Source organism: Brachyhypopomus gauderio, chromosome 18 (assembly GCF_052324685.1).
Source record: "Brachyhypopomus gauderio isolate BG-103 chromosome 18, BGAUD_0.2, whole genome shotgun sequence".
Lineage (NCBI taxonomy): Eukaryota > Metazoa > Chordata > Actinopteri > Gymnotiformes > Hypopomidae > Brachyhypopomus > Brachyhypopomus gauderio.
The window spans coordinates 17,817,222-17,837,600 of record NC_135228.1 but is presented as its reverse complement, the minus strand read 5'-3'; the positions used below and the strand labels follow the sequence as shown (position 1 = coordinate 17,837,600).

General features: G+C 41.1%; 4 protein-coding genes across 6 annotated transcripts in view; 1 reads left to right on the top strand and 3 right to left on the bottom strand.

Annotated features, from left to right (window-relative positions):
• Nucleotides 1–3,828, bottom strand: part of myo5b (myosin VB) — a 37,236-nt gene extending 33,408 nt beyond the window's left edge. Inside the window, exon 1 of one of the 3 annotated variants that reach the window (XM_076979716.1) lies at nt 3,563–3,828. In XM_076979716.1, the coding sequence (XP_076835831.1) occupies nt 3,563–3,592 (30 nt within the window). In that variant the 5' untranslated portion in view covers nt 3,593–3,828. Of the gene's footprint in view, nt 1–1,119; nt 1,582–3,562 lie in introns of those variants that run through there. The other 2 variants (XM_076979718.1, XM_076979717.1) reach the window with 2 other exon arrangements.
• A 945-nt stretch (nt 3,829–4,773) lies between these two features.
• cfap53 (cilia and flagella associated protein 53) lies at nt 4,774–7,908 on the bottom strand. The gene is made up of 8 exons (XM_076980087.1): nt 7,590–7,908; nt 7,003–7,232; nt 6,723–6,896; nt 6,218–6,521; nt 5,904–6,122; nt 5,476–5,692; nt 5,173–5,275; nt 4,774–5,062 (listed from the first exon to the last, which is right to left on the bottom strand). Exons 1-8 carry the CDS (start codon nt 7,659–7,661, stop codon nt 4,837–4,839), a joined length of 1,545 nt encoding a protein of 514 aa, XP_076836202.1. The 5' UTR covers nt 7,662–7,908; the 3' UTR covers nt 4,774–4,836.
• Nucleotides 7,909–8,201: 293 nt separating this feature from the next.
• Nucleotides 8,202–12,680, top strand: chek1 (checkpoint kinase 1). Its single transcript, XM_076980555.1, has 13 exons — nt 8,202–8,395; nt 8,822–8,889; nt 8,975–9,198; nt 9,286–9,350; nt 9,451–9,520; nt 9,616–9,804; nt 9,916–10,020; nt 10,150–10,245; nt 10,643–10,730; nt 10,853–11,021; nt 11,486–11,617; nt 11,706–11,807; nt 11,960–12,680. Exons 2-13 carry the CDS (start codon nt 8,825–8,827, stop codon nt 12,053–12,055), a joined length of 1,401 nt encoding a protein of 466 aa, XP_076836670.1. The 5' UTR covers nt 8,202–8,395; nt 8,822–8,824; the 3' UTR covers nt 12,056–12,680.
• Nucleotides 12,657–19,623, bottom strand: LOC143482245 (V-set and immunoglobulin domain-containing protein 10-like 2). Its single transcript, XM_076980556.1, has 12 exons — nt 19,393–19,623; nt 18,254–18,607; nt 17,697–17,972; nt 17,269–17,544; nt 16,231–16,488; nt 15,856–16,119; nt 15,443–15,742; nt 14,582–14,869; nt 13,714–13,836; nt 13,570–13,594; nt 13,342–13,445; nt 12,657–13,125 (listed from the first exon to the last, which is right to left on the bottom strand). The coding sequence occupies exons 1-12, from the start codon at nt 19,457–19,459 to the stop codon at nt 13,025–13,027; spliced, it is 2,436 nt and encodes an 811-aa protein (XP_076836671.1). The 5' UTR covers nt 19,460–19,623; the 3' UTR covers nt 12,657–13,024.
• Between the last annotated feature and the right edge of the window lie 756 nt (nt 19,624–20,379).

Sequence of the window (20,379 nt, the reverse complement as noted above, 5' to 3'; positions counted from 1 at the left end):
AGGTCAAAATTATGAATATGTCTAATTCCACACCGTTCACCTATGGTTTTGACTGTCCCATCAAGGGAACCACTATATATATTAAAATATAAGTTACAGCCAGCATTTAAAAATGAATGTACACACTAGACTGTATTTCCATTATTACTATAAATTTAAGTAACTTTAAGTAAAATGTATTTCAATTTAATTCCTCATTATCAGGAACAATTTTGAATGGATCAAGAATGGACAGTATGTGCAGCCTTACATAAACATAAGCAGTACTACTATTGCAGTACTATACTGTATTTATTTTCTAGATATAAAATATTATACTGATTAAACTGAGGCCCTCGTGTGTAGTGTGATTACCAAAATAAAGTTGAAAATAACCTTTTATTAATTGATTGCTATTGACATATTTCACAAAACCCACAAAAGAGTAGCAGAGCAATATTGAACAACCTTCGACATTCAATTACAATGAGCATTTATCATGGCCATGGACTAGCCTAGTCCACCTGCTGTGACAATGACTCAATACTAAATCTTGATATAACATTTGCATAGACTAATACACGGTATCCAACATAAGAATTCATACCCCTATCCCCTGAACTGAATTATTATTTGCTAATAAGTAGTAAGTAGTCTGCCCGATATAGCACAAGTTACACAGGCTGTCGTGAGCACCGAAACCACCACAGGCAGACAGACCGAAACCACCTTAACGTTACCTGTGTAGGTTACCTGTTCACAACACAGGCTGCTGCAAAAGGGAAGTTACAGTTGTTACAGATGTAAACGGGTTTATTAGAACCGTTTTCTAAAATAAAATGAGAAAACAAGCTCAACTGTCCGTCGTTTCCAGCCTAAACTAGGTGTCTGTACCCTAATGTAGGACAGAAACTGGGGTTATAAATGTGTGTCGGACAGCTAAATCCAGCTGGCTAGTGAGACAGCTCACACGGGATATATAAATATCCTAGCTGGTTAGCTAGCTATGAACATGCAAGGACGAGGTTTGGTAAAAGTTTCATTTTGTACAATAACAAAGGCATATATTCCAATAAAACACCTTTTTATTAAAGGGAAAGGTAAAGTGACCGGGAGCGCCTAGCGAAACTAGAGACTCACCTTGGTGAAGAGTTCGTTTACGGACATGGTGCCGCTCCAACTACATTAGCAACACTGACTATAACTACACACCTTTCCGCTTAAAATCCAGTAGATTATATTCCCATCAACTTCTACAAGCCACACTTCACACGTCTAGTGTCCATTCCGGGCCATAAATCCCGTCTGCGTTAATAATCCCAAAGGTGTCGGTGTTAATGCCACAGAAAGCCGCGCTAGCCCCTCGCCTGTTCGTGGCAGGTGTCTTTTCCGTCTTTTCCCATTATTTGAGGAGTTAAGAAACCTGCTCCTAACCTCTTACCCTCTTCTCTTTCTATTGCTCTCTCTGGAATAAAGTAAACTTGTTTCCCATCAAAGAGTAAATGGGTCTTCGGGGAACTGCTTCGATAAAAAAAAAATAACAATATAACGTAAATCTAATTTAAGTTCCTATATTCCCTTCCCTAGTCCACAGACTCGGATACTGAGTGTGAACGTACAGCGGCTTCTACCTGCCAAACGGGGTCTTTACCGGTACCGAGGGCGACGACTACAGGCTAATAGGCGCACTGCATCAGAGTGTAAGTTTTTGAGCTGGAAATACACTGCATTAGAGTGTAGGGTTTTGAGCTGGAAATACACTGCATTAAAATGTAGGTTTTTGAGCTGGAAATACACTGCATTAGAGTGCAGGGTTTTGAGCTGAAAATACACTGCTTCACAGTAGCAATTTTATGCAGTAGGCCATGAAGTCACGTTTCTAAAGGGCCACCGGCGTTTTAGGGCCACCAGTAAATAAATGAATAGTAGATTTCAGGAATAAAGTCGTCACGTTACAAAAACAAAGTGGCAATATTTTGAGGACAAAGTAAGCCAATAATAGGACAGGCTGCCAGTTTAGAGAAATTCGGACGAAAGGGAGCATCTTAGCTCCCACCCATGAACTGTGACTCCACCTGCTTTTGCTTTTATATTACACATTTTGTATATGTAATACTTTGTCTAACCTTTACCTTGCCTACACTGCATATGCGAAGTCATTTAGATGTTTAATTTTATAAGGACGTCATTTGTTTTACTTTAATTCAGGACACAGCCTCTTAGAAAGTGACCTCAGCTCGGAGGTCCCACAGATCTGCAGTGTCAAGCATTCCTCTTCAGCTCATTATAATTATCAATTTCTCTGTGCACTGAAGTGAGTATTGGAGCAGGAAATGGTTAACACAAGGCAGTGGGTCACAACAAACTTGTCCTACCTTGCACAATAAATCTGCAACATTAGAGCATTAGAGCATTAGAACATTGGTTCACTAGACATCACTTGACATGGTCTTATTTGATGCAAGTTCCCACAACTTCCTGGTAGTAATGCCACTTTAATGTAGTAATTTTAACATTTTTATTGTCTAAATATTACACAATTTTATTCTCAGAATCTCCTATTTTACACATTTATTTTCCATAGGGACCCTAAAATGTTGTTGTACATGTCATAGTCATTTCAAATAATGACAACGAAATAGTACTTAATATGGTGCATAGTTTTTAAGCCTAAGTCCAGGGTACAGACTTTTATGAATCACCTTTTCTTCCTTTTCTTCCTTCTTTAAGTCTTTGCTTATGTTATTTGTTCATCTTAGTGTTACAGAAAAATATATACATAAAGTGTTTAAAATATGTTCTAGGCACACTGTCTCCTGTAAGAGTGGAGTTCACTGTTATAAAGCAGGTCATTCAAAAGATACTTTTTTATCTTTTATCTTTCTACTTGATTCAAAATTATGGTATATTATCTTATGCTAATGGGATTTTTTGTTGTATACTGCTTTGGGGAATCATAAAAGAATGAATCATTCTCAGCAAGTTTAACACATCTTCTGTTATTGTGTTATCTGCAAAGCAAGAGAGAACAGAAGGTACGCGCTGGGAACCATAAGCGTGTCAAAATCCCCATGCCCCTGTCATAAGCACACGAATGAAGTAAACTGATCTCAACATACAAACATTAGCTATAGACAGTGGACTTCTTCTCAACCTGAACATGTATTTTTATTTGTCTCTAATTAATTTAATTTCTCTTTCTGTTGCACTCTCTGGAATAAAGTAAACTTGTTTCCCACCAAAGAGTAAATGGGTCTTCGGGGAGCTACTTCGATAAAAAAAGAACAATATAACATAAATCTAACTTAAGTTCCTATATTCCCTTCCCTAGTCCACAGACTTGGATACTGACTGTGAACGTATAGCAGCTTCTACCTAACAAACGCGGCAGGTACCGATATCGAGGGTGACAACTTCAGGCTAATTGGTGCACTGCAATCTCTGCAGTGATCTTGTGATACATTATACACAAGCAGTTGTGTGGTTATTAGTGACACACACCAACCTGAATTCAACATTTAGCACAGTTACAATCTGAGTATTTCAATAGTAAAATAGTCTTGTCCAATTCAGATGGATTTACCTTGACATATAGCTCATATTCGGTCACCATCCTCTCTTCTCTGAACTGAAGACCGTAGCAATTTCCACAACACAAATGTTCCAAAGTAAAAAATTGAAAATGTGCCTCAACTGTGCCTTGTCTTTCTACTCATGTCATCTTTAAACGGGTAAAATGGAGCGCTCAGATAAAAGGACTGAGCTCCTTAAGCTGACACTGAACCATCTACTGGAGACTCATACAAGGACTTGAGTAAAAATTGCCCATGCCTGTGTGGGAAAATGGAGGGGGAGGCAGAACCAACATCAGACAAACTGCTCCACTCCCAAACACACCTTCATCAGGTATGGGGTGTAGGACTCTTTAACATGCTTTACCTGACACGGAATAGTCAAGCCTTGACAAACAAAAGGTGTTGCACTTGCAGTAATCATTTGAGCAAGCATGTTATTGGATAAGCCCATTGGCAGATTACATCATATATTGCAGCCCTGTGATTCATGTACCCTAGGTACATAATTTAGCGCATAGTGATACCATTCCTTTTCAAGGTTAATGAAACTATTTCTAAATGAATGAAAACAAAGTTAGAAGAATCAAACTAAAGTCTAGCAGTGTGTGCACTGAAGATCTCTTTCTGTAAGACTCTGTGTACTGTGGGATGGGCTTGTCTCACAGTAACAGTAGGCTGCTACACATTACTGAGATTAAAGTGAGCAAAGGTTGCTATGGAAGACATGACTTAAGGCACACAATAACTTATTGAATAAATAAGGACGTTTACATAAAAATGTCTCAAGAAATTCAGATTTGACATGAGGCGTATTTAATTTAACCCCAAACAATTCACCCTATCAACGTCTTGTTAATCAAGTCAGACAAGTTCAGCAAATATAGCTACTTTAGCTGAACACATGAATAGACTGCAACATAATATGACAGTCAATGCTGCTTTTAACATGACCAAAACAGTCTTGTGGCTCAAAGGAAATCAGTAATGTTGCTTTTCAAATCTCAATCCCATTCTGAAGACATACAGCAGATAAATACAAAATCTCAGTGCTCAGACTTTTTCTTTTTTTTTTGAGAATTCCTGTTCCTGTTTTGACCTCAGCTGAACCCAACAAAGTTGTCATGATATATTTTGATATGAATTTTTGTTGCTGTATTTGTTTTTATTTCTTAGCAATATCACACAATAAAAGCATAAGATCTTGCTGAGAATACTTTATTAATTGTTCTCTTTCCACAGCCATTCCAATATTGTTAGAATTAATTGTGCCGTCTTGACACTGTTAGCTCGAGGTGGGTCGCTCCCTTCTCCTGAAGGGGTGGACTGCGATGTTGTTGGAGACAGGCCTGGATAGGATATCCTGCATCTTCTGATTGTACTTCTCCTGGTAGAGCAGGCCCATCTGGACCTCCTTATCCTTCTCAGCCTGCTCTGCCTCACGCAGATGCTTCTGATGCAAAATCTGAGACAACAAGTCACCTCTGTATTCCTGACGGGCCTCCCTGACACTGTGGAGCGGTGGAGCACAACAGTGATTATGTGAGTGTGTGCACACGGTGAAAAAAGAGACAGCAAGAATGAGAGAAAATGACTGGTGATGGTTTTGACTGACACACACCGGGTTTGTTCCTGTTCATCCAACAGTTTGTTCTCCTGAATTTTTCTGTTCAGCTCATCTCTCTCTTTGGCAAGTTCAGCTTGTTTCTGATTATTCAACTGCACTGCACAGTAAACAACAAAAAAGAAAGAAAAAACAAATACATAAATCGTCTCAACACATAGCAAGAGATAACTTGTAAGAGGTAAACTTAATTAAACATGGCTAGTCTTAAGGGCATAACCAAAAGCCTGATTAAAGCAAATGGAGCCACTATACATGTTTTTTAACAGATATCTGATGTGCACGTAGCTTCTGTCTTACACTTCTGCTGGATTTGTAAATGCAGGGTGTGCAGCACATCTTTCATGAGCCGGTCTCTGGCTTCCTTCTCCAGTCGCCATTGCTCAGCCCTGCGGGCCCAGGTCTTCTGAAGCTCCGCCTCCATCACCTGCTCAGTCTCCGCCTCCTGCCGCTTCTGCTCCTCCAGCTGCCCCGCCAGGTACTCCCGATACCTCCGCTGCTCCTCTCGCAGTTCCAACTACAACCCCAACATTTCTCAACATCAACACCACATTCTTTTGGCTTTGTAATAAATAACTTGTGACTGGATGAAATGAAAAGATCCTGCTTTGCCAGCCTGTGTCTTGAACTGGTCTCATGCCCCATCTTACGTACCCAGTCTCTCCTCAAGCCTTCATGCCCCACTCCAGTCTCCACTTTGGCTTAGTGTCTCATGTGCACAACCTCACCTTCCTGAGTGTCTCCCCCTTTTTCTCGTCCTTCTCCTGTGCCAGCAGCTGCTCCAGGATGCTCATGTCGAGGGCCAGCTCCTCCTGCTGCTCCCGCACCACGCGCTTCATCTTCAGCCTGAGCGAGAGGTCCAGCTGCCGGCGCCGGCCCTCCTGACTCTGCCGCTTGTCCCCGCGCTCGCGCTGCTCCTCCAGACGCAGCGCCTCCCTCTGCTCGCGCTAAATGGCACAAGCGCACACTCGGCTTCAGCAAACGTGGAGGGTTCAGATACATTACAGACACGTGACCCAGTGGTCTGGGAGGTTAATCGCACCAGCAGCTGAGACTCTTCCTCTTTGAGCTGCTTGGCCCGCAGGCGCTGTTGCTCCGCCGCCTCGGTCTGAGCGCGCAGGAACGCCACCTGCTGAAGGCTGCTCTCTCGCCGCCGCTGGGTCTCCTGGTTGTTGCGCTGCTCTTTGGCCAGACGATCGTTCTCCCACAGCTGGGCGAACAGCAGCTCTTCTTCCCGGTGCTGGCGACACGTCTCCTCACGTGTGCGGATCTGCTCGGCACGCTCCGCGCACACCTCGTCCTGTCTGCGGCGCATCTGCGCGGTGCGCAACTCCTCGCTCCGCTCCCTGAAACGCAGGAGGATGGAACAGTATTATGAAGCAGGTCTGATGAAAGCAAGTCTAATATCCCTTTTCACATACAGTACTAGGAATCTGCGACACCTCTTCTGTATTTAGTAGTCTGTGATGCACCTGGTGGCTCTTATTTTAGGTTAAAAGGACATAGATATTTGAAGTGTATCAAAAATCAGTGGTTGTTTTTAGTACCTGAATAGTTGATCAAGCTTGTCGGCAACAATCTTCTGTCTCTCGCTCTCCCTTTTCTCTTGCAGATACTTTGCTCTCTCACGCATTTTAGCCTGCCTCTCAAGGACAGTCTCTTTCTTCTCTTCCATCTCTCTCAGTAATTCTCTCTCCTCACATTCCAGCATCTCACGCAACCTGCAAAAGAAGGTGAGGGGGAGATACGCAAGTGGTAATGTTCTGTGTTTTAAAGGTAAGCAGGAGCCAGTCCTATACAGGTGTAAAAATGAAATGAGTCAAAAACCTTTCTCTCCTCTCATCAATGCTCATTTGGTATTGAGCCATGGCCTCCTGCACGCGCCTGTCTATGGTGGCTGATACCATCTGCCGTTCAGTGTTTCTTTCCCAGAGCATCCTGAAATCACAGGCGCTTTGGTCCTTCGTAAACTCCAGCACATTGTTCCGAGCAGCCTCCTGCTTCCTCCGTTCCAAAATAAAGTAATCAGAGGGTCTGGACGATGGATATTTTGCTCTCTATAGAAAATGTGAATAACAGTAAAATAAATCATAAATAAAAGTAATGCAACAAATAGCATGCTAGTTGAAAAAGATGAAGACATATCAAATATTTGGTTAAATAAAGGGGAAAAACGTCATAAATATATATATTTTTATACTGGCAAATATGTCTAAGTAGCCTACATGCTGATTTACACCTTGCTTGCTGTTAACTAAGTTAACTATGTTGATCTGTAAGAATGACATGAAAATGGTTAGTCTAGCTGGCCTGTCTTATAGCTAGGTGACTAGTTCACCTAACTAGGTCTCTAGGTAGGCAACCTAACTAACGTTACTCTGGCAGAAGAAAAGTTGGCTGTAGTGTCAGCTCACCACTGCCACAGAATGGGGCGTGGGTCCGGTGAATTCTCGACATTGCGTCCTGTGTCTCTGACCGGTCAACATATTTGGCACAAACCTCGATCTCAAAAGCAGTAGTTTTATTATTGCACTGACCACCTGAAGTCCACGGAGAAAGAAACCGACCACATCGGTTTACGGAACCACACCGCGGTTGCTACGGCAACAAGAGGGGACGAGAATCTGCTGCCTTTTTAATGCTTTAACAAACCAATAAAAATATCCGTCAAGGATATTCAACAAAGTCTACATAAAACACATTCTGTTTAACATTCTGTTTAATAATTATTTTTGGGGAGTTAAACGTATATTCTCTCGTTTGATGTTGTTGTTTTTTCTTTCAAAATAAGAGTCAGAGATCCATATTATAAAATGTTTTAATCCTTAATCATAATCACTTTAAATTAGTTGCTAATGTCGTTCGATGTTGAGTTTATCGCAATTATTGGAGGGACTCAAAGGTGACGTAGAGCAGAAACAACGCATTGAGTGCAGTTTCACGCCCCTACAGTTGGGACTTTAATTTTGAAATCCCTGTCTTGTTGTCATCGTTTCTGGTTCACGCCGCTGGGGATTGTCATTTGTACTAAACGCGCCAAAGTTCGTAATGCAAATGGTTAGCTAATTTTATCCGTTGAGTGTTTATAGCATTTTAAACTTTTATAACATTTTCTATACGCTTGTCTTTGTGTATTGTCGGCGTTGACACGTCCTTTATAATTATATGGAAGAAGTTCATGTTATAGGTACTTTCCGTTGACAAAGCAGTGGTAAATAAGGTACGTTATTGTAGGTTAACAGAAAACATGACATCGCTAGTGGCATCTATGTCGGTGTGATACACTAGAAAAGTGGCCACTGATGGTCTCTGCCTAGCGTTAATATTATTCCTGTTTTTATTTGTGGAATATTTGCAGATACTGATGTGCAGTTGAGAAATTCTTCCTATCAAGTGAATAGATGTTTTGATCACTGGAAAAACATATAAAATTTTAAACGAAGATTACATAAAACGCATTCAGTTTCACAAGTACAGTTTTAAATAATGTGCTTTTATTTTACTTTGAAAGAAGGACAGCCGCAAATGCAGTTTTGTAAAAATAATTTTAATACGCATACTTCAATAGTCTGTCTTGAATTATAATTAAAAAGTCACTGTAAGATTGTCTTCCTGACCGCCTGACTCGTATTTTGTATCCGTTCAGGTAATGGCAGTGCCTTTTGTTCAAGACTGGGATCTGGTGCAGACCCTAGGAGAGGGTGCATATGGCGAGTGAGTATCAGTCCAGCTTTTTTCCTGTGTTATGCTCAGCATTTTTACTGTGGTCTGACCTGTAGTTACTTTGCATTATTTTTAGGGTCCGCTTGTTGGTTAACAAGAAGACGGAGGAAGCAGTAGCGGTGAAAGTAGTTGATACAGCCAGTGCTAAAGACTGTATAGAAAATGTTAAAAAAGAGGTGTGTGTACACAAGATGCTGACACACCCAAACATAGTGAAATTCTTTGGACATAGGAGCGAGGGAGCCGTCCAGTACATTTTCCTGGAGTACTGCAGTGGCGGGGAGCTCTTTGATCGAATAGGTAAGGACAGTTTGATTTAATGTGTGCACAGGGAGCTGGACACACTCAAGATTAGCTGAGTTATTGAAACTGAATTCTCTTTGACAGAGCCAGATGTGGGTATGCCAGTAAAAGAGGCTCACAGGTTTTTTCAGCAGCTGGTTGCAGGAGTGGTGAGTGGCAGTATTGTGGCATTACCAAAGATGTCAGTGTTTTAAATAAAGTTCATTTATTTGCAGTGCTTTGTTTGAAGCTTGATTGTTCTTTTCGCAGGAATATCTCCACAGCATTGGGATCACACATCGGGACATCAAGCCAGAAAATATCCTTTTGGATGACAAAGGTAATGATTACTTTGAGGGCCGGAAACGAAAATGTCTTCTATAAGCATGATGTTTATACGCTCTTCGTGAAATTGTCTGGTTTTGTCTTTCCCAGACAACCTGAAGATCTCTGATTTCGGAATGGCCACGATGTTCCGACACCGTGGACGCGAGCGCAAGTTGAGTCGTCTGTGCGGAACGCTGCCCTACGTGGCCCCTGAGCTGCTGTCCCGCTCAGATTTCCACGCCCAACCCGCTGACGTCTGGGCCTGTGGGATCGTGCTCACCGCCATGCTGGCCGGAGGTGAGAAGGATCCACCTGGGTTCTGTTTGTGGAAATGGTTCTGAGATAGATCACATCAGCCCACTATGTGTGTTTATCTTTTTTGCTTATATCTCACATCTGCTTTTACAGAGTTACCATGGGACCAGCCAAGTGAAAGCTGTCAGGAGTATGTTGATTGGTTGCAAAACAAAATCTACATAACACCATGGAAAAAAATCGATTCAATACCTCTTGGTAAAGGGCATTGTAATTTCAAGTTAAAGTAATGTTTAAATATTAACTCTGTATATGAAAAATAGCTTTGTCTTCAAAGTTCTTTCTGTGAATTCTTTACACTGTGTCCATTTATTGTCTGGTCTACAGGTCTGTTAAAGAAGATACTGCTGCATAGTCCTGAGAACAGGTTTACCATTTCTGACATCAAAAAGCACCGCTGGTTTAGCAACAGCTTTAAATCAGGTGCTGTTTTCAGATCCTGGGCCTGAAGATATTTTAAAGCTCTCTGTACAGTACTTAGTTGGTGCAACTCTGCATTGCTATGAGCTACCATGGCTACCATGGGTAGCCCATAGCAACAGACATCACAGATTGTAACACAAGATGTCTCCACCTATTGCCAATAGGTATGAAAAGTGTTATGTGAATACATTTTAAGCTTATGCAACGCTAGTATTTACAATAATGAAATTAATACATAAAAAATTGCATGATTTCTGCATCTTGAATACGAGTCATAAATTAGTCAAGTGACCATTTTAGGACCATTAGAGCTGAAGTGCTTGTGTAGCTCCTGTGTTCGTGACGTCTTGCTACAGTGCTTTCACACTGCTCACTGGCATCTGTGCTGCGGCCGCAGGGGTGAAGCGGCAGGCTGACGTACCTGGACCGCTCGCCAAAATGATGAGGACTGACGCTGAGCGCCTGCAGTTGGGACGAGCTAACAGGTCTGCCTGTAGTCATAGTAACGAGGTAGTGGGGATACTTTCAGCAAATGCCTCGACAGAGGAATATGACAAAAAGTGTGCGTGTGTGTGTGTGCGTGTGTGTGTGTGCGCGCGTGTGTCAGTGATGATCGGGTGCAGATCTCCAGCTCTCAGCCCGAGCCCCAGGGTCTGTGGGAGGTGCGGGGCGATGTGTTGGGCATCGAGGGAGCTCAGGTCTGCTTCTCCCAGCCTGCCTGTCCTGACCACATGCTGCTGGGCAGTCAGCTGCTGGCCACCCCAGGCGCTAGCCAGGTGACTGTGCTAATACACTCCGCTTACACAAGGCAGCTCTTTAAACCTAAAGCTCCTTCTGTTCTTTCCCTGTTCATGAGCTCTGGAAGTAATTGTTGTAAAAATATGGTTTTATCAGGGCAAGATGTTTTTAAGATTTTACTAGCTGTATAAAAACCAAATATGAGAACATGCTAACAGTAGTGTTTTTTGTTTAGTTTATGTTTATGTAGTGAAGTATGATACATTTGATGATTATACAGGGTTGTTCAGAATCACATTAGTGAAAAAAAAATTTATCTAAGTTAGTGTGGAGAGTGAGATTGAGGATAAGTGTCTCTGTCGGCTGCTAAGTCTGGTGGAAATTAGCACGAAATGTGAAATCAATTTGAATTGGTCATTTAATAATTTTCACTTTAATACTCTGGCTTTTGTCACATTGCCTTATGATGCTTCTACATAAATGAAATGCTCTTCTCTCTCAGAGCCCGTGGCAGAGGTTAGTGAGGAGGATGACCAGGTTCTTCACTACTCTGGAGGCGGAGCCGTCATATGCTGCCCTTCGTGATGCCTGCGTTGCTATGGGCTACCAATGGAAACCGAGTTGCACCAGCCTGGTACTGTATAGATGACCCACATGCATCAATCAAAGCAACTTGATGTAGGACCTCTAACAGTGTTCTCTGATTTGTCTTTGAATCTTAGGCAACAGTGTCCACAATGGATCGGCGTAATAACAAGCTGATCTTCAAAGTGCAGTTCCTGGAAATGGAAGAGCGTATTCTAGTAGACTTCAGACTATCAAAGGTAAGAACAAGCCTTTTTGTTTGTTTGTTTTGGAAAACAGTAGTGAATGAAATGATTTTCAGGATTCCTGTTGTCACACCAACTATGAAACCAGATTATCCCTTATGAGATTTTGCTTGAATACCAAGTTCCTAAACTTGTTTCATTTTCAGGGTGATGGTTTGGAATTCAAAAGGATATTCCTGAAATTCAAGCAGAAGCTGTTTGACGTCATAAGTAACCAAAGGGCCCTTATTCCTTTTACATGAAGTCATTTTAGCCTCCTGAACGAGACTAAATGACTGTGTCATTCTGTACTTCTGCAACTGCACACAGCTCTCATTTAACCTGTTTGTATCTCCCATCGTGTAACACTATGTGTAGTATGACCAGCACCTTCAGTTTGTTAGTGGGGGATGTTAAAACATCGCGCCGGATTTTAAGGACTGGGCTATTCTTTTGTCCGTTTTTAATGTTAAAGCAGCATGTGAAGACTACCTCTTGTTTTTCATCACTCTTTGTACAAATTTACTGTGGTCATATCAGTTGACAATAAATTGTTTTCCTAAAAAAAAAAGACTTTCTTAAAAACATTTGTTTACAAACTGTTTGGAAATGGTTTGTGATCAAAAGTTTGAACACGAACAAAGAAAATAATAGAATCCTCTAAGATGGTAGCAGTCAGGGCAGTCGTGGTCCTGTGGTAGGGAACTGATCTTGTGACCAGGATTTTGGCACAACCAAAACAGTAAAACACTGTAGTCTAAAGTGTAGTATGATTGTATTAATAACAAAGGTAAAGTACAAAAAAAATCATAAAACTTTATATTTATTATTATTATTTTTTTACAAATGCTACATTGTCAACATACCAATATTTTGCTTTACACAGTCATAAGAAAAAAGATATTTTGATGTTTTTAGTCCCGAGTATTATTTTTATCAGTTTGTTTGGAAGTCTTCATGTAGTTATTCCAAAACATGTTTAATGAACCAGAAATTAAATTTTACTTTATTTAATATACAATAATTTGCTTCACTGCATGTGGTTTTTGCAAGTAAATAAGCATTTTAATTTCTTATGCTTACAGTGTTTAATGGAGGGTGGCTTGCTAATGAGCCAGTAAACTTCACAATTATTTCAATACAAAACCTTTCATTGTGCTCTTTCGTAATTCCTTTTTTGTCTGATGTTGGTCCAGATGAAACAAATTGCATGTGCATTTCATGGTGGGGCTTTAGCTGGAGGCCATTACGGTTATGGTGACGTTGACGGGTTCATCCCCTGGGGGCAGGTTTGTGGGTGTTGCAATGGGACGAGGCAGTGAAACAGGTGGCTCTAGGAAAGGTAATCTTGCATTTACTTTTTTTTTTTTTTTTTTTTTTACATTTCTTAATTTCACAAAACATTACAAATGAATCGTGCTGAGAGAGTCCAGACCAGATGAGGCAAAAAGTTTGGTTAAGTGCAGATGAAATGTACATTTTTTAGATATAGGCAAGTAAACTGATACTGGTATCACTGGGGCATTTGAAAGTTTCTTTCTGTTGGTACCTGAACTAGTAGGAGGAGCTGGCTGTTCTTCTCCCTCTCCCTCTGTTCCACCTACAACTTCATCCTCGGGGGAGTTGATGTTTTCTCTGGACTGGCTGTTCTGCCTGAGAGATCACAGATAAAGTGCTGAATATATGCAAATCAAAGCAACATTAATGCATTTTACATAGTATTGTAACCTAATCTTGTTCATTCATTAAGAGAAAAACCTTTCAGCTCATCACATACCTGCCAAATATCAAATCGTGAAGACCTGCAGAAATAAGATTTTAAAACGTGCTTAATGAAGTATAAGGGCACTTGCAAGTCAAATATACTGCCTGTTCTGAGTGCTTGAGGAACCTGGCTGCAGTGTGACAGGGGGACACTCACGTGGAACGTTGTTGCGATTCCTCACCACGTACAGGAAGAGCAGCACAGTGGCTATCGCTGCCACAAGCATGCCTCCGATGGCGGCTCCGATTACAGCAGGATAGGCATTGAAGCCTGGCAGAGCTGAGAAACAGTATGAGTGCTTTAGCTTCAAAGTTAAACATGCAAATTGGGTGCTATTACCTCAATACAAAATGTATATACAAGGACGATACTTGATTATCTAAAAGTCATTAAAGTACAAATTTTTCACAATGTGATTTGTTCATTAATGCTTTTTTGTTCAGTACTTAACACTGCCTAGAAAACCGAAAAAGAGTAAAGTAAGTCCAAAAGTATTAGGAAAGACTAAAGTAGCAGATAGATCATGTAAAGGGACAGCGTGGTAAGATTGTATAGAAATGTGCAGTTGTGGTCAAGTGATCCTATCATGATTGTGAATTTCACCTGCATAGACAACAAAAAAAATTCATTTAAGTTAGGGTGCTCACTGCCGGGCATTAAAATAAACGTTTCAATAAAACAGTGATGAATACAGTGGGGCATTCTTGGGTTGCCAAGAGCACTTAAACTAACACAGTCAATGCTATGAATGTTGTTTATATTCATTTATAACTGCAAGCAGTACAGCTAGACTGGTAGAGTAAAGGATGTGCAGTAATATTGTACACCTGCTCTAGTCTATATGAAATATGGAGAAGAGTGCCGAGCAATCAAACATGCACATGTCCAATTGGCTAGTATTTCCTATGGCGATAGGGGGAGTGATAGTTTGCCATGCTGTCAGTGAGAATCGTCTTAGTCTGTTAGTCTGTCTTATGGCCATCTGAACACAGGACATGGAGCGGAACATTGCTGCAGTTCCCACCTGGGCTCTTGACCTCTGAGGGATGTCCAATAGTGCGGTGGTTGACAGCTGTGACGCGGAATGCGTATGTGCCAGTAGGATCCAGATTAGTGATCAGGAAGCTGCGTGTACTGGGCTTCAGATTTGCTACGATTTTTTGCCACAGAGGGAAAGGAGAAGTTTGGTGTTCGATGAAAAACCCAGTGAGTTCATCATCTGTCCGAATCTGCCACTCCATGTTAACATCTTTCCGTTGACGGCTGCTGTATGTGATCTTAGTGATGGTCACATTTGGAGGCATTGGGTAGCCTGAATCAAAAAGATTTTAAATCAGTAACTTGAGGCAGAATTGGAAATAGGTTTTTGTACTCTTTACTGGGGATAGTGCAGCTCCAAAAAGAACTCCAGAAAGGTCCCAACCATTTTCACCACCTTTTCAGTAGAATACCCCGTTAACCATTTTTTTGTTCTTTCCTAAACTTATCAATTATCGAAAGCTACAGCCATTGCAGCCACATTCTTTTAAAAAGATGTATTAAAAGTACAGCAATGGACTCTGCTTTTAGAAGTGTATTAACACTGCTCCATAAAGACCTTCACTTCAGTTTTCTGATTTGAATAAAATGCAAAACAAAAAAAAAAGCGGTCCTAATATGATAACCTGTGGAACTCCAATTTTAAATTTAACTTAATATTTTTTTTACCTAATTCTATTATGATTTCCAAGGTATATAAAAGTAATTACTTCTTTATTCAGTTATAGTTAACTTTAGATCCTTTGCAAGACAAAAGCCTCCAGTGTCTAAATCTGTTTTTGAACTCTTATATCTGTTATTTCTTATATGATGTGGTCGAAAATGTATGACTTTGCAATGCACTTACTCATCACCCGCAATAAGATGGGGATCTCCGTTCCTCCAACAGCATTGGCAGCAGAGCACCAGTACTGACCACTGTCCACCCTGCTGTCTGTTTCCCGCACGGTCAGGTTGGACCAGGCTGCAGCTTGCTGCAGGATGTATTTCTTTGGTGTGTCACTGTCACCCACTTTCTGCTTCACGTTATTGTACCAGGTGATCTCTGTGACTGCAGGGTAGTTTTTGATCAGGATGCAGGTGAGCTCAACATCGTTACCTTCATACACTGAAACCACACTCTGCCGAGTCATCAGGACTGGTGCCTCTGGAAGATACAGTGGAGTAACAAAATCACTAGGGTGTATCTATACATATATACCATATTGTTTTTGTCCCCAGAAACTACTGTAAATGTAGAAACAAACTTCCTTTCCTTACCCAGGTTCACCACACACTGCTTGCTCTCCTTAGCCAGTGGATGTTTGGCGTGGCACACAAAGGCTTTGCCACTGTAGTTGGCACTGGAGCGCAGGACCAGGATGTTGGAGTTCTCCTCAGATGTGCCCTGCATGTCCCCTGAGCTGGAGATCCACCACAGCAGAGCCCGAGGAAAACCCCCCTCCCAGGAGCAGGACAGCATCAGGTACTCGTTACTACTCGTTACTGTATATGCAATACAGTGAGGCTCTCCATAGGGAAGCCCTGAAAACCACAAGATATTTACACAAAAGGTTAGAGCTGTAGATGTGATTGGTGAGAACAGTTACTAACATCATAAGCTACTGCTGAAGTTGAATGAATGACAGTACTCACATGCTTTGGTGCTGCACGATTGGACAGCACTCTGAGCAACATGTGAACCATAGCAAGTGAATAAAGAGTTATTAGCAGTCTCAGGCCCTGGTTGGATCCGGGTGATGTTGGTGACTCCTTGACTATTGTCCCCATATACATATGGGCTCCAGATCAGAGTAGCTGGAGGTGAACCCCCCTCCCAGGAACAGGCAAGGAGCAGGTCACTGTAGTTATTAGCTGGAGATATGGAGCAAGATGGTGTGCCATTTGGTGGATCTGTAGGAAGAGAAATACTGCATAACACAGTAGGAAATTGAAATTGATGCAGCATTACTTGTGTATACCTGCATGATATGCAATACAGATAGCATTTGATGAACAATGTTACTATAGACCCATTTGGGCAAATTGGGCAAATAAAGTATATCTTTGCTATAGAAGGCTGGAGTTTGGAGAAGTTCTAACATGGCATTAATCATCTTTATGAACAGCTTACATCTATTTCCACTTTCTGATACCAGGCATCATAGTTTGTGATGTTTCTGAGTGGAGATTTAATCTATTGGCCTTATGCCACTAAATGTGTAAAGATGCAGCATACAGGGAGACATTCTGTCCTTCTACTCCTGTAATTAGCTCAATTAAAAAGCAATATTTTAAATTATATTGTTGTTGATTTTTGTCATAGTTTAGGACAAAAAGGCCTTCCATAGCTTGTTTATAACAGTGAAAATATACCTGTAGTTTCCAGAAATGCATGTAAATCACCTCAAGTAGATTCTTGTCACAGGCTGTAGAAAATATTTTGCTGCACAGCCCCAAGTCCGCATCAGAGGATGTCTGACACTTTTGTGGATGTGTGTATATATGTGCATGTGGATGTGTGTATGCATGTGCAGAAACAAGAGAAGGTGTAAGAGAAAGGAAATTAAGGAATGAGAGCAAGTACTAGTTTAGATTAAATCACACTAGAAGTATTCAGTGGAAATGTTGAATAGAGATAGAAAATGGCCTTATAGTCCCAGTGGTCCTGGCAGCGTGGTCTGGAACACTCACAGTAGACGGTCAGAGTGATGGCTTTTCTGGAGCGGGTGTTCAGGTAAGTGTTTTGGGCCAAACAAGCGTAGTTGCCTGTGTGCATTCTCAGGATCTTGGTGATGGTGAGCTGTGGTCCAGCGTAGACCTGTGAGTTGTTGTAGAACCACACATACTGGCTGGGAGGGTTTGAGGAAGCTTGACACATGAGGGAAACAGTCTCTTTCTCCAGAGCGGAGTAGCCACGATCCGTTACTGAGTAGGGTGTGACATCAATCTGAGGCAAGTCTGGACCAACTAAATAAAAGAGATCAATGTCAATATGTACAGATTGTAAAAAATTTTTTTTTTTTTGTCCAAACCATTACTCAATCTCAGTGAAAGTGTTTAGAGTTGATGGAGTGTACAATGTTAAGGTGAAATTGTCACAATTTTCAGCTCTCACTCACATATGACGTTTAACCTGGTCTGGTCACTGAGCTGCTGGTTGACCTCGTTTCTGGCCAGGCATCTGTATGAGCCGGTGTGGTTGCGGGTGACCCAGGTGATGTTGAGCACACTGCTGTTGCTCTCAGCCAGTGTGGTGACCAGCCCACTGTAACTCTCCTGCTCCCATGTGTACTGAATAGGGCCTGTGCCGTTCTCCAGACCACAGCTCATCCAGACTGACGTTGCCTCTACTGGCGAAGAATCACTTAGAAGAATGTAGGGTTTGGAAACTGGCACTGCAAGACATATATATTACAGTAGCAGAGAGATGTGATAAAAGGTACAGGCAGTAGTGGTAGACTCTTACTCTCACTAACCTAGAACCCATAGGTACAAACAGTTGTAGTAGAGTCTTATTCTCACTAACCTAGAACCCATAGGTACAAACAGTTGTAGTAGAGTCTTATTCTCACTAACCTAGAACCCATAGGTACAAACAGTTGTAGTAGACTCTTACTCTCACTAACCTAGAACCCATAGGTACAAACAGTTGTAGTAGAGTCTTATTCTCACTAACCTAGAACCCGTAGGTACACGAAGTAGACGAGCAATTTGAGTCCCTCAGCAGTGTCGTACACGGCCTGGCAGGTGTACAGTCCTTCTGCAGCTAGACGGAGCTTCTCGATGGATAGAGAAGGACCGTTACTGATGACATTCAGGTCACCTAAATCTTTAGCCAGCTGTTGCACCTTTGGACCCTTGCCAATGTTGTACACCACGGCTCGCATTTTCTCTGTGCCTGGCTTGGTGAAGCTCCAGATGTAAATATCAGGGAGAGTGGTGCCACATTCCAAAATCACTCCTTTATTGATCACACCATTTGTCCTGGTGTCTTGGTACTCTACTTCCGCAGGGTCCAAAACCTCCAGACCTGAGATGAAAACATATTAAAAAGCTCACCAGACACCCCCCCCCACCCCCAAAAAGAATTCTGTTCACATTGCATACACAGAAGATGAGTTCTGCATGCATTTACACAATTTAATAATATGGTGCAACAATATGGTAGGATATTTTTCCTGTCAAGGAGATATAACTTTCCTGTTATGGAGATATGCTGACAATAAAGACATATGCCTTTCTTATAAATAGCATTCATGCATTGAAACTAAACTACCTGCAACAAAAAATTTTTTATGCAGTGTAATTTTCTTTATAATTCTGTAATTAATCAACTAACATTTCAATGGCCTGTATTTTTGTTGTGTTGTTTTCTAGAAGTATTCCTGATTTTCTCTTTTTTTAACCATTGTCTTGATTGAAATGTTGAAATTGTATATGCCATAAAATAGCGATTTTTAAGCTTTTCTTATTGTTTATTTAGATATTTAAACACCCAAAGAAAATGTTCTGAGCTTCATCACAATATTGGCAAGTACATTTAAAAATCACTGTAGGCTAATCATCCCAAATCTCTTATGTAAATAAAATGACACTGTTAGTATTTAAAATGTAAAAACACTACTGAATTAGAATTTTCATTTTAACAGCAAAAATTCCATAATTGTAAATATATTTAAATGAAAATGCTGGAATACATTGCCATTTTGCTTTTTTATCATTTCATTTGCCTGTAATATGCTTCTCCAACCAACCAGAAAATGAAAAACCTAATGTTAAATATCGATGTAATGACATTTGTGTATGACCTCTTACCATGCAGGAGAGGAAGTAGAAAAACAATTAGGCAGAAATCAGGCAACCCTAACAGTCTGTGTACCATGGTGCCATGACTCTCAGATGACCAATAATCAGTCCTTTATGGAAAAAAATAGGAAAATATCCTGAAAACTTCCAGTGTTCAGCCCGAGCAGTGATCCCAGCTAGTACACACAGGCAATGAGAAGCAGGGTCTGATGGAGTCACTGTAAACTGATTTGGCTTAAATAATTCACCAGTCCCCCTCTCCATCTCTCCACCTACAGGAATGCAGTGGAGTAGAGAGGAGAGACAGGGTTTAGGGTGACGCCATGATACCTGTGTCTCATCCATTATTTAGGGTGCATGGATGGATGACCATTCTAACCTTCCATTACAGTCAACAGGCAGAATACTCACTAAAGCAGAACTCAGTTTAAAAAAGGCTTTGTCAAATCGCATTATATTTCCCTAGCTCTCATTTGCTAATGTGTGGCACACATTATTTATCTATTTTAAAACAAAGACGCTGTTCACATCATGAATTCCTTCATATTTATCACAAATCAGTTCAATTTGATTCTATATCTTGTCATTTGATTTGGCTGCTGGCCATTATTAAAGATCCATCTTTAAGAGATGCTTATATAGATCCTTTACTACTGTCACAAGGAAGAAGTACTTAAGTCACGAAAGGACGTGCTTTAATCACAGGTGCTGATTAAGTCTGCTCGCTTGAAGGCTAATCTTTCCCTCCCTTTGAGGTCATTCCTATGCTAATGTCGTGTCAATTAGAGAGTCTTATTTCAAGTGACACTGTAGTGTTCAGCAGGTAAATGAGACCGACAGCACTCTACATTCATTGATGAGATTCTCATGTTACGCTTCATGTAATGGGAACAAACAGTGGTGGACACTCACAAAAGCAAACACACACGAGAAGTGACTTTTGTGCAGAGCTCAAAGTAAGCAGATATCCAGAGTCATAGCTGATGTGCTGGTGAA

What these genes read in the sequence shown, in the direction of transcription:
- cfap53 (XM_076980087.1), bottom strand. Translation starts at nt 7,661, where the DNA reads ATGTTGACCGGTCAGAGACACAGGACGCAATGTCGAGAATTCACCGGA. An exon ending in AAGCTTGATCAACTATTCAG is followed by an intron (nt 6,522 to 6,722) that starts GTACTAAAAACA and finishes CCTGCGTTTCAG; the next exon opens with GGAGCGGAGCGAGGAGTTGC. An exon ending in AGGAAGAGTCTCAGCTGCTG is followed by an intron (nt 6,123 to 6,217) that starts GTGCGATTAACC and finishes TGTGCCATTTAG; the next exon opens with CGCGAGCAGAGGGAGGCGCT.
- chek1 (XM_076980555.1), top strand. Translation starts at nt 8,825, where the DNA reads ATGGCAGTGCCTTTTGTTCAAGACTGGGATCTGGTGCAGACCCTAGGA. An exon ending in CACCGCCATGCTGGCCGGAG is followed by an intron (nt 9,805 to 9,915) that starts GTGAGAAGGATC and finishes CTGCTTTTACAG; the next exon opens with AGTTACCATGGGACCAGCCA. An exon ending in CAGTTGGGACGAGCTAACAG is followed by an intron (nt 10,731 to 10,852) that starts GTCTGCCTGTAG and finishes CGCGTGTGTCAG; the next exon opens with TGATGATCGGGTGCAGATCT.
- LOC143482245 (XM_076980556.1), bottom strand. Translation starts at nt 19,459, where the DNA reads ATGGTACACAGACTGTTAGGGTTGCCTGATTTCTGCCTAATTGTTTTT. An exon ending in CTCAGAGGTCAAGAGCCCAG is followed by an intron (nt 13,837 to 14,581) that starts GTGGGAACTGCA and finishes ACTGTTTCTCAG; the next exon opens with CTCTGCCAGGCTTCAATGCC. An exon ending in AGCTCCTCCTACTAGTTCAG is followed by an intron (nt 13,126 to 13,341) that starts GTACCAACAGAA and finishes TACCTTTCCTAG; the next exon opens with AGCCACCTGTTTCACTGCCT.